General features: G+C 42.1%; 1 protein-coding gene across 4 annotated transcripts in view; it reads right to left on the bottom strand.

Annotated features, from left to right (window-relative positions):
- Positions 1-10,804, bottom strand: part of ST3GAL3 (ST3 beta-galactoside alpha-2,3-sialyltransferase 3) — a 168,554-nt gene extending 157,750 nt beyond the window's left edge. For all 4 annotated transcript variants that reach the window (XM_077752047.1, XM_077752048.1, XM_077752045.1 and 1 more), the window contains exon 1: positions 10,674-10,804. In XM_077752047.1, the coding sequence (XP_077608173.1) occupies positions 10,674-10,788 (115 nt within the window). In that variant the 5' untranslated portion in view covers positions 10,789-10,804. The remainder of the gene's footprint in view (positions 1-10,673) is intronic.
- Positions 10,805-19,167: the final 8,363 nt, after the last annotated feature.

Below are 19,167 nucleotides of genomic sequence, written 5' to 3'. Positions count from 1 at the left end.
GAGCCTGGAGCCTGCTTCGGATTCTGTGTCTCCCTCTCTTTCTACCCCTCCCCACTCAAACGCTGTCTCTCTCTCTCTCACTCAAAAATAAATGAACATTTTTAAAAAAGATTTAAAACACAGGTCTCTTATATCAAGACATACATCATGATTTGTTAACCATTCTGACAATTTCTGCCTTTAGCTGGAGTTTTAATCCATTCACATTTAATTGTAATTGTTAATACAGCCAGATTTAAGTCAACTGGCTTACCATTTGTTTTCCATTTCTCTCTTCTATTTTTTGTTCTCATATTGCTGTTTTCCTGCTTTCGGGGGTGGGGGGGTTAACTGAATATTTTTTTAGTGCTTTTTATTTCTTCTTTGGTTTCTCAGATATATATACCTTTTTGTGTTATTTTTTTTTTCTTAGTAGTTGTTCTACTAAGAAGTTCCATTAAGAAATACANGAAACTAATTTGACAATAAACTATTTGTAAAAAAAAAAAAAAAAGAAAGAAAGAAATACACACCCTTAACTTGTAAGTCTCTTTAGAGCTAATATAATACCTCTTCACGTCTGACACTTCCTACTTCTTACTTTACTATTTCCTCACTTTATACACAACATTCCTACTTCCCACTTCTTATTTTTCGCAAATGTAATAACTTTACAACAGTTAAGGGTCCATTTACCTCCCCTCTCCCCATTTCTTGTGCAACTTTTGTCATATCTTACCTCTATATATATTCTAAACCTTTTTCTACAGGGTTATTGTTTTTGCTTTAAGAAATTAGTTGTCTTTTAAGCAAATGAGAAAAAAAGGAGCAAGAGTCTTTTATACTTGTCCATTATTTACCATTTCCAGCAACCCCTACTTTTCCCAATAGATCCAAATGCCCATCTGGTCTCACGTCCTGTTGGCCTGAACGATATTCTTGAGTGTTTTTCTGTAATGCAGCTCTGTTAGCAACGTTATTTGGAAAAAATGTCTTCATTTCATCCTCATTTTTGAAGGATATTTCTAACAGATAAAGGATTCTGGGACGACAGGTGTTTGGTATTTCTCTTTCAGCACTTTGAAGACCTTTCGCCGTGTGAACTCTACTAGTTCTAGTGACAGGTCCGTGGGATTTCCCACCCCCATAGAGAAGCTTTCTTTTTCTCTGTTTTCAAGATTTTCACTTTAGATTTCAGATATTTAACTATCATATGCCTAGACTCTCCCAATATTTATCCTTCTTAGAGTTTACTGAACTTCTGAGATCTGTAAGTCATTGTTTTTCACCAAATTTAGGAAATTTTCAGCCATTATTTCTTTACATTTTTTTCTGTCCAAAACTCATATATATTAGACAATGTTATACTATCCCACAGGTCTCTGACGGTCTGTTCATTTTTCTTCAGTATTTTTTTCTTTCTGTGTTTCAGACTGGATAATTTCTATTGCACTCCCTTAAACTTCACTGACTTCTGTTATATTCAACCTACTGTGAAGTAAAATCTTCATTTTCTGTTCCTATACGTTTCAGTGCTAGAATCTGTTTCTGTGTTTTTTTTAATATAGTTTTGATTTCTCTACTGAGACTACTTAGCGTTCACTGTATTTTTCTTCAATTCCTTAAATTATTTGTAAAAGGGGCACTTGGGTGGCTCAGTTGGTTAGGCATCAAAATTCAGCTCAGGTCATGATCTAGCAGTTTGTGGGCTTGAGCCCCACAATGCGCTCTATGTTACTGGTGCAGAGCCTGCTTGGGATATTTCTCTGTCTCCCTCACTCTCTCTGCCCCTCCCCCCACTTGTCTCTTGCTCTCTGTCTCAAATAACCTTAAAAAAAAAAAAAGAACAGTGTTTATTTAAAAAAATAAAATAATTTTTTTTAATGTTTATTTATTTTTGAAAGAGACAGAGTACAAACAGGGTAGGGACAGAGAGAGAGGGAGACACCGAATCCAAAGTAGTCTCCAGGCTCTGAGCTGTCAGCACAGAGCCCAACCCGGGGCTCGAACTCAGAGGCCGCAAGATCACGACCCAAGCTGAAGTCGGCTGCTCAACCGACTGAGCTACCCAGGTGCCCCAAATAAATTATTTTTAATAGCTACTTTGCTAAGTCCGATATGTGAGCTTTCTTATCTATAGACTTTTGTTTTTCTTGAATATGGATCACCACTTCCTTCCTGTCTGTTTGTATGTCTACTAACTTTTTATTGAATACTGACCACTATGGATAGTGCATGCAGAAACTATGAATACTGCTATCTTCCTCTAAAGAGTATCTATTTCTATTTTATCAGGCAGTTCAATAACTGCCTGACCCCCTTGAATTTGTGTAGGCATGATTCTATACTATGTTTAGTGTGGATCTGAGGAAAGCCCATGGTATTTTTTACTTCTCTAACTTGACAGGACCCAACCTTCAAAATCTGCATTGCTGGGGCTTGGTTTTAGGTCTTGTTAGGGTGAGTCTTGAGTAGATCTTACTCTAGAATGAGATCTTCATTCTTAAGGCAGGGCCTTTTTGGCATCCGGATGCCAGGGGTAGTAAAGTGCTAGTGAGACTTCTCCACTCTGGCAGGGCTACAACTTCAAAGCCCCTGACTCTTCAGCTACCCACAGACTACTTGACCTCTACTCCTGTCCTGTACAGCTGCTATCTACATGGTGGTTATGCCGTGTGCATGTACAGCCCAGTCCTCAGCTACAGACTCCTAGAAATTCCTCCCCCAGCCCACTTCTGTCTCTCAATAATTCCCTACTCAGTGATGACCCATCTCACAGACTCCCAACCACTTCAACTGCCCTACACCCTGATCTCTGCCTCCTCAGCCAAGTGGAGGTACTACAGTCTGTTGAGCTTTCTGGGCAGGGCTAGGAAATTGCCCCCTCAAGGAGAACTGCAGAATTCACCCCATGAGTTTCCTTTTCTTAGGCAATGAAATTTTATACTGCCTCCTGTCCACTGCCTGGCAAGAGTTGCTTCATTTATTCTGTCCAGTTCTATAACTACTTATAGAGAGAGGCTTAGCTTGGTACCAGTTATGCCATTATAAGAAGAAACAGAGTGACACCCTAAGCTACAAGCTAGAAATACCAGCTTCCATTTCATTTTCAAGATGGAAAACTAAGAGTTAATATAATTTCCTATGTCTATTAAGCTAAACTTAATCTACCCTTCTCCCAATATCAGATCCAAACTCCAACTTACTTGCCAGATGGTATTCTCCATAGTAATCAGATCAATAACGCATATTTTATAATCTCTCCAGTTATGATCTTTTGTAAAATATAGGTAAGAACACCAAGGAAGCTGCAATATTGATAAACGTGGTAATATGAATTTTTAAAGGTCCCATAAGAAATTAATCCTACTGCTCCAAAATATCCACTTTAATTTATGAAATGCAAATAGATAAAAATTAAAATAATAAAATATGTAAAGTTTCCATGAAATGGAGCATGGGAATCAGGTCTACTGATAAGACGCAACTACCCAACTTTCCTACAAGACCTGACCTGAATAAAGCATCAGAGCCAAGAGAAATGTCAGTATTTTGTCCCCATTTTGGAGATGAAGAAACTAAAGTACACCCAACTCTCCCCAAGACTGGGCTCATTTGTTCATTAAGTTAAACATACGTACATATATATTTTTATCATCTTATATATGTGTGTGTGTATATACATGCACACACATATATAAAGTATAACTCTACAGCGGTTTTTTTTTTTTTTTTTTTTTTTACCAAGAGTATATTTTTAGAGCAGTAGGTTCAAAGCAAATTGAGGGGAAAGTACAGATACTTCCCATATGCCTCCTGACCCCACACATGTACATCCTCCCTCATTGTCAATAGCCCTTATCAGAGTGGTGCACTCTTAAAACTGATAAACCCTTATGTGGAAACTAATTTGACAATAAACTGAAAAAAAAAAAAAAAAACTGATAAACCTACACTGACACATGATAATTACTTAAAGTCCATAGTTTACCTAAGGGTTTATGCCTGGTGTTGTATATTCTGTGTATTTGGACAAAAGTACAAAAACATATTCATCATTATGATATCATACAGATTTACCAACCTAAAAATCCTCTATGCCCTGCCTATACGTACCTCTCCCCACTTCCAACCTTGGCAACCACTAGTCTTTTCATTATTGCCATAGTTTTGCCTTTTCCAGAATGTCATATAGTTGGAATCATACAGTATGTAGCATTTTCAGATTGGCTTCTTTCACTTAGAAATATGCATTTAAGGCTCCTCCATGTCTTTCCATGACTTGATAGTTCACTTATGTTTAGCAATTATCAATATTCCATTGTCTGGATCTACCATGGTTTATCCATTCAACTATTAAAGGACATCTTGGCTGCTTCCAACTTTTGGCAATTATGATGAACACAGCTCCTATAAACATCTGTATGCAGGATTTTTTGTGGACAGAAAAACAACGAACTCATTTAGGTAAATACCAAGGAATGTGGCTGCTGGATCACAGAGTAAGAATATGTTTAGTATTATAAGAAACTGGCAAACTATCTTTCAAAGTATCTGTCCCGGGGCGCCTGGGTGGCTCAGTCGGTTTAGCATCTGACTGACTCAGGTTATGATCTCATGGCTTGTGAGTTCGAGCCCTGCATCAGGATCTGTGCTGACTGACATCTTGGATCCTGCTTCCAATTCTCTGTCTCTCTCTCTCTCTCCCCCTCCCCCACTCGTGCTCTGCCCCCAAGAATAAACATTAAAAGATTTTTTTTAATTAAAAAATTTTTTTAAAAACAACAACAAAGTGTCTGTACCATTTTGTGTTCCCAGCAACAGTGAATGAGGCTTCCTATTGCTGCACATCCTCAACGGCATTTGATGTTCTTGGACTTGGACCATTCTGATAGGGACCTAGTGGTGTCTCAATGTTGTTTTAATTTGTATCTCCCTGAGGACATATGATGTGGAGCATCTTTTCATATGCTTCTTTCCCATCTCTACACCTTCTCTGGGGAAGTCTTTGCTCTCAAGGCTGGAGCTTGGTGTTTCCTTTCTCCCACATGGAAGGCTAGAGATGACTGGAGTTGGGTATTTCCCTTTCCCCAGGTCAGTTAGGCTCTGATAATACTCCAACAAACTGGGCTCTGAATAACTAGTTTCCCTTGAGGGCAGGCCTTGTTAAGAAAACAAAAGTGCCCTGGCATATTAATGGTTCCTTTCTTCTCATGTGCCAGATGCCTGAGAAGATTTTACCCCAATATTTCTTGTGAGAATCTGGCCGAGCCCCTGGAAATAAATCTCATGATACCGTGGGGGTCCCCTATGACTGGGTCCTCCTCGAGTTTTTGATGCTCGGACTTGTCCAGAGCCTCTAGCAGTTCATCAATTATAGCTCATTGGCACTGCTTCCTGTGACAGTTTCTGCATGCCACTCCCAGTATTCACCTGTCTCTCCCATCTCAGAGGCAGTGGTCTACCCTGTGTCCTCCCCTCTCTTATGGATCCAAAAAGAATTAGTGATTTTTCTGTCTGTTCAGCTTTTTAGGTGTCATGAGGACAGACTGGTAACCTCCAATCTCCTTAACATGAGAAACCGAACACCGAAAGCTACAGAACTTTTAAAAACAGGTTGATCAATCTTATACTTAAAGTCTTTCAGGTTAAGCATCTGACCCAAGTCCTGGCAATGTGACCAAACCTTGGCCACAGACAGCTGAAGCTGCTCAAAACAAAGCAGTTTGCATCCTGTCCCAATATGTCTCAGGACTGATAAAATCATAAGATTTTTGGTCTAGAAGGGATTCTATGCTCTAACAAGGCATTTCATACACACGTCTCTTTTAGAACACAATATAGAAGGGGCACCTGTGTGGCCCAGTCAGTTAAGTGTCTGACTTCAGCTCAGAACATGATCTCACGGTTTGTGGGTTTGAGCCCTACATCAGGCTCACTGCTGTCAGCATGCAGCCTGCTTCAGGTCCTCTGTCTCCTTCTCTCTCTGTCCTTCCCCCGCTTACGCTCTCTCTCAAAATAAATAAAATAAAAATATTTTTTAAAAAAAGAACACAACACGGGCACCTGGATGGCTCAATTAAGTGTCTGACTTCAGCCCAGATTGTGATCTCGTGGTTCATGGGTTTGAGTCCCGTGTCGGGCTCTGTGCTGACAGCTTCAGATTCTGTGTCTCCCTCTCTCTCTGCCCCTCCCCTGCTCACGCTCTGTTTCTCTGTCTCAAAAATAAATAAACTATAAAAAATTAAAACTTAAAACATTAAAATTAAAAAAAAAAAGAACACAACATATAAGAGCTGTTTTATTTCCTCCTCGTGACAATAGGGCTGAGACCATAAAGTTCTATGTTCATCTTACATCCAGTTTACACAGAATAGTACATGGGCCATAATAGAGATATACTGCTTATTGAATGCATAACTTAATAAAAAAAATCTCTAGGGGCACCTGGGTGGCTTAGTCGGTTAGGCGTCCGACTNATCTCTAGACCCCCTCCCCTACCACCACCATGAAGGAATTCCAATAGATAAGCTTGGTAAACCATAAAAAGTATAAAAATTAAGGAAAAATAATGCTAAAGACATTTATTGTTCAAACTTGGAAATGTCCCCGGGTAAAAGGCATACAAACTTACTGAGCCTCTTTGAAGCCTCAGTTCCTGCATCTGTAAGAGAGGATAATAATAATCAATCTAAACTATGAGGACCAGAGGCACCTCGGTGGCTCAGTCAGTTGAGTGTCTGACTCTCGATTTCGGTTCAGATCATGATCTCAGAGTCGTGGGAATGAGCCCCCACATCAGGCACTGCACTGAGTATGGAGCCTGCTTAAGATTCCCTCTCTCTCTCTCTCTCTCTCTCTCTTTCTGTGTGTGTGTGTGTGTTGTGCACGTGTGTGTCTCTCTCTCTCCCTCAGTCCCTCTCCCCTGCTCATGTTCTCTCCTTCTCTATAAAACAAAGATATCAGAACGCCTTGGTGGCTAAGTTGCTTAAGTGTCCAACTCTGGCTCAGGCTATGATTTCTCGGTTCATGAGTTCATGCCCCGTATCAGGCATTCTGTTGTCAGCACAGAGCCCGTTTTGGATCTTTTGTCCCGCTTTCTCTCTGCCCCTCCCCTGCTCGTTCTCTCTCAAAAATAATTAAACATTAAAAAAATAACAATAAATTTTAAGTCACAAAAAATGGTTTTTTTGTTTGTTTATTTATTTATTTTGAAAGAGACAGCATGTGAGCAGGGAAGGGGCAGAGAGACAGGGAGAGAGAGAATCCCAAGTAGGCTCCAGAGTCCGGCATGGGGCTCTATCTCACACGCCATGAGATCATGACCTGAGCTGAACTCAAGAGTCAGACACTTAACCGACTCAGCCATTCAGGAGGACCCCACAAAAAAATCTTAATAAACTATGAGGTTCATATACACTATGAATACAAAGTTCCTATCACAGCACAGACATAGAGTAGATACTCGGTAAATTATTATTTCATTTTATTACTAGCAGCAGCAGCAAATTTCACTACACAGTGGCCATCTGCTATAGGGAGCTCAATAGACTGGCTTTGTTTATTGAGTAAAGGATACTTCTCCGCCTTAGTAAGCCATCAGTTCATCATATTACCCTGCTCTCTGACGTTACAGTACAGAAAACAATATGCTACAGTAAGCTGGCCTAAAACAACCTATTCAAAGTCAAGTATCTAAAGGGCTTGAGCAGGGGTGCCTGGGTGGCTCAGTCAGTTAAGCGTCCGACTTCGGTTCAGGTCCTGATCTCATGGTTCATGGGTTCTAGTCCCACATCGGGCTCTGTGCTGACAGCCAGCTCAGAGCCTGGAGCCTGTTTCAGATTCTGTATCTCCCTCTCTCTTTGACCCTCCCCTGCTCACGCTGTCTGTCTATCTGTCTGTCTCTCTCTCTCAGAAATAAATAAAACATTAAAAAAAATTTTTTAAATAAAAAAATAAAAGGCTTGAGCATCACAAGAACAAAAAGATGTCAATAGTGGTTAATCAGCTGATAATTCGCTCCAAGCAAAGCAGACAGCTATTAATAAACTACTGAAGTCTCCAGCGCTCACTTGTGAACACACAGCACCATGCCACCTCCACGCTAGTAAACTGCTCTGTATTTTGGAGAACTTCCTTTCTTTCCTTTCCCCTTACTCTCCTTCCTTCTTTCTTCTCCACCTCTGTCCTGACACTCTCTACTACTGGTTCTCTGAGCCCCTCTTGTCTCTTTTACCAATTAGAATACAGAATTCAATCCTAGCTTTAGTACTTATTATACTTTTTTTTTTAATTAAAAAAAAATTTTTTTTTTTTATGTTTTATTTATTTCTAGGAGAGAGGTAGAGACAGCATGAGCAGGGGAGGGTCAGAGAGAGAGGGAGTCACAGACTGAAACAGGCTCCAGGCTCTGAGCTGGCAGTCAGCACAGAGCCCGACGCGGGGCTCGAACCCACGAACCGCGAGATCATGACCTAAGCGAAAGTCGGACGCTTAACCGACTAAGCCACCCAGGCGCCCCAGTACTTATTATACTTTTAAATAAAATAAGGAACATAGGTTTTAAAGACAAACCAGGATTCAGTTCCGGTTCTAATAATTAGCTGTGTAACTCAGGTACGTTTAATTAAATACTTGGGTTTGCTCAGCAGGAAATTAGGGATAACAGCATCTCCACATGGTTACAGTGAGAAGTGATTTTAATTTAATTTAATTTAATTTAATTTAATTAATAAGTTGTATACCCTAACACTTCACATACGATAGATAGGTCTTCCATAAAGTTAATGTCCTTCTCAACTTCTCTAGGAAAATATTACCTAATTCTTAGTTATGTTGTCTATAGGTCAACAATTCTCAACAGAAAAGGAGACCTCCATTTCTTGAACGTATTTCTATCTATTCTATGGATACAGATGAATCTATCCATGATGGATATAGAGAATGCCTTTGACTACAAAATTTTGCACTGCACTGATGCGAACACTTGACTCTGGGTACTCTCCTTGTTTTAAAAACTAAGTTGGAACAGAGAAATTTAAATAAACTCTGGAAACACAAAGTAGTGAAAATTATAAGCTAAGCATTTAAGAGGCACTGAAACCTTCCATGTAAAACAATAAGTTAAAGATGTACCACTACATTTCAAATATTGGCTTGAGGGGCGCCTGTATGGCTCAGTCAGTTGGGTGTCAACTTCGGCTTAGGTCATGACCTCATGGTTCATGAGTTCGGGCTCTGTGCTGACAGCTCAGAGCCTGGAGCCTGCTTCAGATTCTGTGTATGTCTCTCACTCTCTGCCCCTCCTCCACTCACACTCTGTCTCTGTCTGTCTCAAAACTAAATACACATTAAAAAAAAAAAATTAAAAGTTGGCTTGAAACTGCTTCAGGAGTCTGGGCCATGTAAGAAATAAGTGAACTAGGAACTTAACGGAGGACCATGGGGGAGAAGAAGGGGGGAAATAGGAGGGGAGAGGGAGGGAGGCAAACCATGAGAGAGTCTTGAATATTGAGAACTGAGAACTGATGGGTATGGGGGGGGAGGGGAAGGGGGGGGATGGGCATGGAGGAGGGCCCTTGTGGGGATGAGCACTGGATGTTATATGGAAACCAACTTGACAATAAACTATTTAAAAAGGAAAATAAATAAATAAATTTAATCAAGAAAAAAAAAAAGAAAGAAGTGAACTATTTCATTGTAATGGCTCCCCCTATACAATAGTAGGCCAACGCCACTTGCCTCTTCCCACTCTTCATAACCTCACACCCAGAGACTGACTTCTCTCAAGTGAATTCTACACTGGTATCCAGTAGATGTTTTGTAAAAACAAAACTATTTTAGCGAAGTCACATTCAAGGAATCAAGACCGGACTACCCAGTGTTTCCTGCACCGAGCTCAGACAGTCATCAGACAAAAGAACCAAAAGGAAAACTACTTATGGTCGCTGTGTGATACTTTGAGCAACATCCAAGAAGAGAATGTGCACCAGTCAGTGATGCCCNAAAAAAAAAAAAAAAAAAAAAAAGGAAACCACAGCACAGGCCACACTGCATGAATGGAAACCAGGTCAGAGGGGTACAGAAAGCTATGTAGGAAACACTGTACAACACGTGAGGCCAGGGGTACAAGCAAAAGAAAGGAATTAGGAGGTATTGGGGAGCTCAGGGGGGAGGGGGAGGGAAGCCATTATTCTATTAGGGTACAAGTTCAGTGCCAGCAAGAGCAAAATAATTAGGTAGACAAAATTTCTTCAGGGAACATGAAACAAAGACAATAGTAAACTGAAAACTGAAAATTCAAAGAAAAGGTAGAGGTGAATATTTTCAGGGCAGAAGAAAACCAGCTGCAGCACAGAACCCTGAGGCAATGAATACAAATGGGAGAGGCAACACGCTATAATAATTAAAAAGCACAGCCGTCAGAAAACTAGAAGTACTGGAAGAGTTTGGGTTTTGACTGCAGAACAGCATGTTTTCACGGGGATCACGAGAGGATATGCCATGGCATGCAGTTTTGAAAAAAACATCAAAGTTCTCAACCTGCAGCCACAAACATGGGAGGCAATTTCTGAGCCTGAGTCCCTGGCGCGCGCGGGTTCCTCTCACTGCCCTCCTCTGAAGGGTGTGAGGGCGCTGCCGCCCAGCAAACACCCCGCTTTCCCTGGGGGGCAGGCCAGGGGGCCCATACTTACTGGGGTCCTCCCACTGGAGTAAATGCAGCTTCCACGCAGAGTAATACAAAAATCCCAGTACCAGAAAAAGGCAGAGGGCTAGCAGCAGGTTGCGTACAAATACCAAGAGTCCCATCTTCACATGATTTACAACTTCCTACATGACCTAAAGGGAAAAAAGAAAAAAACATCAAAAAAAACAATCCAGGTCTGAAAGGATAAAGCAATCATCTTGCTGATATACTCTGCCTTAAAATAAGTATTCACGGGAGAATTTCCTAGCAAAGAACCACCTAGAATTACCACGGAGTTCCTGACGTGGCGATCGTCCCACCTGCCCGTCCTGGCCTCGAGAAACAGCTCCACCAGTCAGTCACTCAGCGTCCAAAGCCAGAACTCCGCAATCGTCCCTGCGCTCCTCCTCTCCCTCGTCCCCAGCATCCCGTCGATGACCAAATTCTGGCAATTCCAAGATCCCACATAAATCTCCAGTCACACCCCCTTCTGACCATCACTGTCCCAGTCCACACCACTGCTGCATTCCCACGGACAAGTTCCCCGCCTCTGCACTGCGCTCTCCCAGATCCATTCACACAGAAGGACTGGTCCGCTATTCCGCGTCGCTCTCCTGCTTCAACCCCGCTGTGTAACAAAGCATCGCAAACGCGGCAGCTTCACATAACACAAATGTGTTGTCTCAGAGTTCCGTATGCCCAACATCCAGGTACACTGTGGCTCAACAGGGTCCTCTGCACATGGTGTCACAGGGCCAAAACCAAGGAGTCAGTCGGCAGGGCTGTGTTCCTTTCTGCAGACTCTGTAGATAAAGCTGCTTCTGAGCCCATTCCAGCTATGGGCTGAATGCAGCTCCCTGCAGCTGCGGGGCTGAGGTCCCCAGCTCCGTGCTGGTTACCAGACAGTCTGCTCCACGTGGCCCCCTTCAGCCACAGTGCGTTAGGTCCCTCTCACCCTGAATCTCTCCAGCTCCCTCTGGAGCTGTACTTTGCTTCTCAGGCTCATAGGATTAGGTCAGGTCCACCTGAAGAATCCAGGATAATCTCTCTGTTTTAAGGTCTGTAGCCTTAATTGCACCTGCAAAGTCCCTTCTGCCACATGAGGGAACATATTTATGGATACCAGGGATTTAGAGGTGGACATCAGAGGTGGACATCTTTGGGGGCCATTCTGCCTAACACATCTTTCATTAAATTCTCAATTCCTCTAGAATAAAGTAATCCCCCCCTTGGAGTTTAGCAGCTTCTGAATGTGCCCCTACTTACTCTCCAACTCATCTCTTGCACTTCCTTCCCAACCTTGTCTGTGTCCTGTGCCTTTCTTCTTCCAACTCACTGAATACAGCCTTGTTCTTTCTCTCCTTGAGGCCTGCCTGGAACATTCTTGATGATCAGCATTCTCTGATGCTCACCTTAAATGTAACATCAGCCAGGAAGACTTCCTAAGATCGCCCCCCTTACCCCCCACCACCCTACTAAGATATCTTGGCCATGTAATAATATATAAGAATGAAATTATGTATAAATACTATACATAAACTGATTAAAAAGTTCTCAGCTACAGGGACACCTGGGTGGCTCAGCCGGTTGAGCGTCTGACTTCGGCTCAGGTTGTGATCTTGCAGTTCGTGAGTTCGAGCCTCAAGTCGGACTCTGTGCTGACAGTTCAGAGGCTGGAGCCTGTTTCGGATTCTGTGTCTCCCTCTCTTGCTGCCTTTCCTTAACTTGGACGCTCCCTCTCTCTCACTCTCTCTCTCTCTCTCTTTCAAATATAAGCATTAAAACTATTTTTTAAAAAGTTATCAGCTACAGATTATACAAATGTCCACCTAGAAAAGCCAAGAGAATCAACTGAAAAAAAACCATTAGAACAAAAAAGTAGGTGATAAAATTATTTCAGAAAACTCAACAACTTTTTTTTAAAGTTTTATTTATTTAAGTAATCTCTATACTCCACATAGGCCTTGAACTCACGACCCTGAGATTAAAAGTCATGTGTTCCGGGGCACCTGGGTGGCTCAGTCAGTTGAGCGTCTGACTTCAGCTCAGGTCATGATTTCACGGTTTGTGAGTTCGAGCCCCGCATCAGGGTCTGTGATGAGAGCTCAGAGCCTGGAGCCTGCTTCAGATTCGGTGTCTCCCTCTCTCTCTGCCCCTCCCCCACTCATGCTCTCTTTTTCTCTCCCTCTCTCTCTCTGTCTCTCTGTCTCACAAAAATAAATAAATGTAAAAAAATTTTTTTAAGTCACATGTTCTTTCAATTGAGTCAGCCAGGCGCCGTACAAAAATCTTAAAAACCATACCAGCAATAACAGATGAGAAGATGTAAGAGGAAGAATTCCATTCATGATGGCAACAAAATCTATAATATATCTAAAAATAAACTTAGGAGGAAATGGGCAAGATTTTCACTGAAGGGCATAAAAGAGCTGGATAAATAAAGACATACACCAGGCTCCTAAGTGAGAAGTTTCAATATTGGAAATATGTCAGTTCTCTATAAATTGATTCTGACTCCAGCCAAAATCCATGTCTGTTTGGTTTTTTTTTTTTTAACTTAAATCTAAAGTTAATCCAAAGACTTCATGCCCAAGAAGAGCCAAGAAAATTTTTTTAATGAAAAATAATGAGATGAGGATTTGCCTTACCAGATATCAAAACAACTCAAAGGTGTAATTCTCAAGATAGGTACGGGCACAGGAAAAAGACAAACAGATCAATAGAACAGAGTTTATAAATGAGCTTTCTTAATAGAGATAGGCAGAGATACATGTACATACATACATGTATAAATGAATTTACTTTATCTATATGTGAGTTTATTCTATGATAAGGATATAAATCTTATAAAGAAAAAAAACCCACGATAGGATACATAGCTAACTGCTGATAGGATTACCTCCAGGAAACATGATGCAAGGATAGGAAGTACTTTATGTATTTATACTTCTTTTTTTTTAATTTTTTTTTAATTTTTATTTATTTCTAGGAGAGAGAGAGAGACAGCGTGAGCAGGGGAGGGTCAGAGAGAGAGGGAGTCACAGACTGAAACAGGCTCCAGGCTCTGAGCTGGCAGTCAGCACAGAGCCCGAAGCGGGGCTCAAAGCCACGAACCGCGAGATCATGACCTAAGCGAAAGTCGGACGCTTAACCGACTAAGCCACCCAGGCGCCCCTATGTATTTATACTTCTAAGTTTTAATTTATTTGTTGTAAGTCACAAGTATTACCTCTATAATTTTTTAATATTAAAAAACACCAAACACCACACTGTAGAAATGTAACCTGGCAGACTCTTTCATGAGCGACGGGGAAGTGGCTACTGAAATTCACAACATTCATGCACCCTGAACCAGCATTTCTGTTTCTATGACTTTTTCCTAAAGGAACATTCCAACAAATGCCTTACAAGATAGGTACGTGAATGCTCCTCAGCAACACTCATTATAAGAAAAAAATACTACAAAAAAATTCAAATGTCCATTAATCGGGAGCCAAACAAATAAATTACAGCGCATCTACACAATGACATCTATATCAGTTGGGGTCTTGGCAGGAAACAGATGGCACATGCAAAGGAATGAACTGAAGGAAATTAATGACAGGATTTTTTTGTTTGTTTGTTTTTTACAAATAGTTTATTGTCAAATTAGTTTCCACATAACACCCAGTGCTCATCCCCACAAGTGCCCTCCTCCATGCCCATCCTGCCTCCCCCCACATCCATCAGTCCTCAGTTTTTGTCAGCATTCAAGAGTCTCTCATGGTTTGCCTCTCTCCCTTTACCCCACCATTTCCCCCCTTCTTCTCCCCCTTGTTCCTCCGTCAAGTTCCTCCTAATCCTCCTATACGTGCAAACATATATTTGTCCTTCTCTGCCTGACTTATTTCACTCAGCATACATGGATGGACCTTGAGGGTGTTATGCTGAGTGAAATAAGACAGGATTTTTTTATAGCTGTGTGAGTAGAGTGCAAGGAGCCAACCGGGGTGGTGAAGCATCCAGGGGCTATCAACAGTAGGAAGCTACTCGTGCCCTCAAGGTGAAAGAGCAGGAGACAGAAGGGTATCACTGGGAAAGAGAGGTCAGCCATCGGGAATAGCACTACCAAGGGCACAGCTGCTCCCGGAGCCCTAGCCAGGGCGGGAGGGGATAAGAAATGCTCTCACTTCTCCCATCACTCGCCCTCTGCTCCCCATGCATGTTTTTTATCAGCTGATTCCGAGCCAGAGGGCAATGAAGCCCAGATGACGCTGTTCTTAGATGGCAGTCACCAGCATGGAGGATACAAGGTGGATAATGGATCAATGGGGGCAAGAGAATAACGTATATAGAATATGATGTACCCGTTACACAGAATGAGGCACATCTGTAGGTTCTCGCATGGGCAAAACATCTAGTATATACTGCTAAGTGAAAAAAAATCTTGTGGTAGAGTTGTAATGTGTACGTATGGCCCACATGCTGGTGGCAACAAACACGGATGACATTGAAACTGAAAATTACGTTACGTGTTCAGTACATACGTAAAAGAATAGGCACCAAATTGAAAAGTGGGTTTGAAGGGGGTGTTTTTCTTTTNTCAGCACAGAGCCCGACGCAGGGCTCGAACCCACGAACCGCGAGATCATGACCCAAGCGAAAGTCGGACGCTTAACCGACTAAGCCACCCAGGCGCCCCTGAAGGGGGTGTTTTTCACAATCTGTTTATTTGTATATTTATTTTTAATTTTTATATTTATGNTTTTGAGAGAGATAGAGACAGTGTGAGCAGGGGAGGGTCAGAGAGAGAGGGAGACACAGACTCTGAAACAGGCTCCAGGCTCTGAGCCGGCAGTCAGCACAGAGCCCGACGCGGGGCTCGAACCCACGAACCGCGAGATCATGACCTAGGCGAAAGTCGGACGCTTAACCGACTAAGCCACCCAGGCGCCCGGCTCAGGCCATGATCTTATGGTTTATGAGTTTGGTCCCTCATTGGGCTCTGTGCTGACAGCTCAGAGCCTGGAGCCTGCTTCTGATTCTGTGTCTCCCTCTGTCTCTGCCCCTCCCCCACTTGCACTCTGTCTCTCTCTCTCTCTCAAAAGTAAGCATTTAAAAAAATTAAAAAAGAAAAAAAGAAAGAAAGCCTTTTCTTTCAGAAGGCGGCCGTACCTTCCCCTCCTTTCTGTCCTGAATGCAGATGTGATGCCTGAACGGCCAGAGCCAGACAGTCTACAAACTTGAGGCTCCGGCAGACACATGACCATCAGTCAACAGATCTACCCGTCCATTCAGCAAATATGACGGCGAGAAGTCTGAACTAATCATCTATTTCACTTCTACCTCTTCCATTAAGGAAAAGGATCTTCAAAAGAAGATGCAGAACAAACACCCAAAGAGTAAACTGGTTTCCTAAAGTGGATGACACACAAAGAAACAAATAAGCGCTTAAAATAAGCCAAAACCTCCAAAGACAGGGAAAGAAACAACACCTCAAGAATCTGAAAGAGACATAATTTCAAATCTGTAGCTAGGACAAAAGCTTGAAGGTGGGGGGGGAAACGGTCCTCCCACAGCTGTGTGGGGGAGAGGACCGGATGGGCCATGTCTAACGAAATTTCACACGCTTTGCGTTTTACCCCAATAATCTCAGGTTTAAGAAACTATCCCAAAGACACACTGACAAAAATTCACAATGACTCACGCACATGGCTATTTACCGGAACACTATTTGTAATATAAGAGAGTAAATCCTTCCGTGGGAACTGAATAAGCTATGGGATATCCACCAAATGGAGGATTATGCAGTCAGGAAAAGGAATGAGCTCTCTCCCTGGCTGCCTTTCTGAATAATTTAATCTAAAAGCCATTAAGCTTCAGGTGCCAATCAGGGTAGGCATGGACACCTGGAGTGAAGAGAGGTGTGGGGCATCCAGCCATCGTGAGGGGGTCTTCAAGTGTGGCAACAGGCAATGCTGGGATTAACCAAATAAGTAAGTATCCTGATGCTAGCTAACAGGAGCCAGATTCCTCCACGGTGGGGAAGGGAGTTACAAATAGGAAAAGGGAAAAACTAGAATAAATTTTGGGGGTTGTACTGAAATTGAAAGGATTGGTATAAATGGATGGTTTCGGACATATAAAAATATAAAACTATAAAAATAAATATAGGTGTGGACAGTGTGTGCACCTTTGTGTGATACCTGCATATGTTCCCCAGCTCTGGTCCCTGGAAAGGGCCTGGCGGCAGTAATGCCCCAATTACAAGGAGCACATCTAGCACCGAGATCTTGGTTTTTAAATACCATTCTTCCCTAACAGGAACCAGGGATCCTTGGAAGCACGGCTGACTACAGCGCTGAGGCAAAGAAGGCACGAACAAGATAAGCCTGGACCGTTTGCGGTGCCTCAAAGCGGTGAAAGGCTCAAGGAGTGAGGCTGTATCAAAAGGAAAAAGAAGCCAGCTGGTGGGGCTCCTACCGGCCAGCCCTGGAGAAGTTCAGACCAAAAATAACAGATTATAACTCATTAAATAAGAACCTAACGAATGAGGAGAGGAGAAAGTGCTCCCTTAGATCAGAATACCAACTAATGAACGTAGAAGGAATAATGTGATTAGAAAGTCACCATTTGGTAATCATTTCAGCAGTAATTCAGCTAAGAAACATCAAAGGATGCTAAAATTAACAGGTAGAATTTTGATAAATGGGGTCTTCTATCCTCTTCCAAGATTCTGCCCACAAGATACTTCTTAATTACAGAGGGGAAAAGAGTAACCCTACAAGGGAGAAATCTGATAGACAACGCCATAAACGAGCTAAAGGCCATATGGGAATTCTCAGCAATATTTTTGCAATTTTTTTGTAATTATTTCAAATTATTACAAAAGAAAAAGGACTAAACCAAGTGCTCAAATAAATGTTCAAATACACATCCAAGTAAGAGATTTTGTAGCCACTTAAGGTGTAATTTATGGGAGGGGAAGATATAATTTATGAAAAATATTGTAGTGACATGGGGAAGTGCTTATGATACAGTAGTGAATGAAAAAAAAGATACAGGTATCATGTACCCAGCCATGAAAAAGAAAAGAAAAAGACTAGAATGAAACATAAGCACACCCACACTAGATTAATAGTGAGAATTGTTCAGGCTGCAGGAGCTCACCTGGCTTCCCTCTACAGTCGTAAAAAAGTACGCAGGTAAAGAGCAGCCATAAGCTTGCTTCAGCACGTAGAGGGGATGCAGCAGTCGGACTTATTCTCTCCCATGTATTCATCTTGGAGAAGGAGGTGTCTCTCTTCTGTCCAAAGCCAGCACAACAAGCACTAAGTGCTAAGAATGATGCAAAGCAAAGCACAGGAGACACTAAGACAATCAAACTCATACCCTGCTCTAAAGGGTCACTGAGTTTGCCACTGGCCTCTTAACTGTTAAACCCAATGAACATTACTGTCCCCTCATGCCTTGACCTTCCTGCAGCTTCTGAAACTGGGAGAAACAGTACAGCACAGTGGTAGGGTCCTTTCTCTGCCTTCTTTGCCTATGAATGCCAGCTCACCTTTAAGGTCTCTAAGTCAGAGCAGACTTGAGTCTTACCTCTCTTCAGGAAGCTTTCCTGAATGCCTTATACTATGGCTGTGTCTGAGTAACATCCCACGTTTACCTGGATCATAGCATTTATAAAACATCTTGCCTATTTTTCTGTCTCTGCAAAGAATCAGCATATAATTTGAAAGCAAAATCTCTAACTTAGGTCTGTGAATCACCTGCATTTAATAGCACAGCACCTAGTACACAGCAACACTCAAGAAGTGTTGGCTTAGGGGCCCCCGGGGGGCTCAGTTGGCTGAGTGTCTGATTCTTGATCTCAGCTCAGGTCATGATCCCAGAGTTGTGAGATCAAGCCACGGTGAGCATAGAGCCTGCTTAAGATTCTCATTCTCTCTCTACCTTTGCACCTCTTCTCTCCAGCTCACGCTCTCTAAAATTAAAAAAAACAAAAAACAAAAAGACAAAAAAAACCCTGGTTTTTTTAAAATGTTTTATTTATTTCTGAGAGAGAGAGAAACAGCGTGAGCAGGGGAGGGTCAGAGGGAGAGAGAGATACAGAATCTGAAGCAGGCTCCAGGCTCTGAACTAGCCATCAGCACAGAGCCTGACACGGGGCTCGAACCCACGAACCATGTGATCATGACCTGAATCGAAGTCAGATGCTTACCTGACTGAGCCACCCAGGTGCCCCCCCAAAATTTTTTTGAAGCGTCTGTTTAAAGAATAAACTAATACATTGCTAATTATATGCCCCAACTCCAGACACAATGTAAGCTGTACATCGTCCAAAACATAATACAGCCTGAAGGTATGATTTGTGTGTGAATCATATACGCGTAGCAATTTTCAACGAGGAGAGGAGCCTGGGGTACTGTGTGAAGCTGTCTTAACACTTTCATTCTGCAGACATTCCCCAAGGCAATTTTGTTCCACGTCTATGATTTAATTTGCCATCATTATGCTGA

This window comes from Crocuta crocuta, unplaced genomic scaffold (genome assembly GCF_008692635.1).
Source record: "Crocuta crocuta isolate KB4526 unplaced genomic scaffold, BGI_CrCroc_1.0 scaffold367, whole genome shotgun sequence".
Lineage (NCBI taxonomy): Eukaryota > Metazoa > Chordata > Mammalia > Carnivora > Hyaenidae > Crocuta > Crocuta crocuta.
The sequence above is the reverse complement of the archived record's forward strand: the minus strand, read 5'-3'. Positions and strand labels throughout refer to the sequence as shown.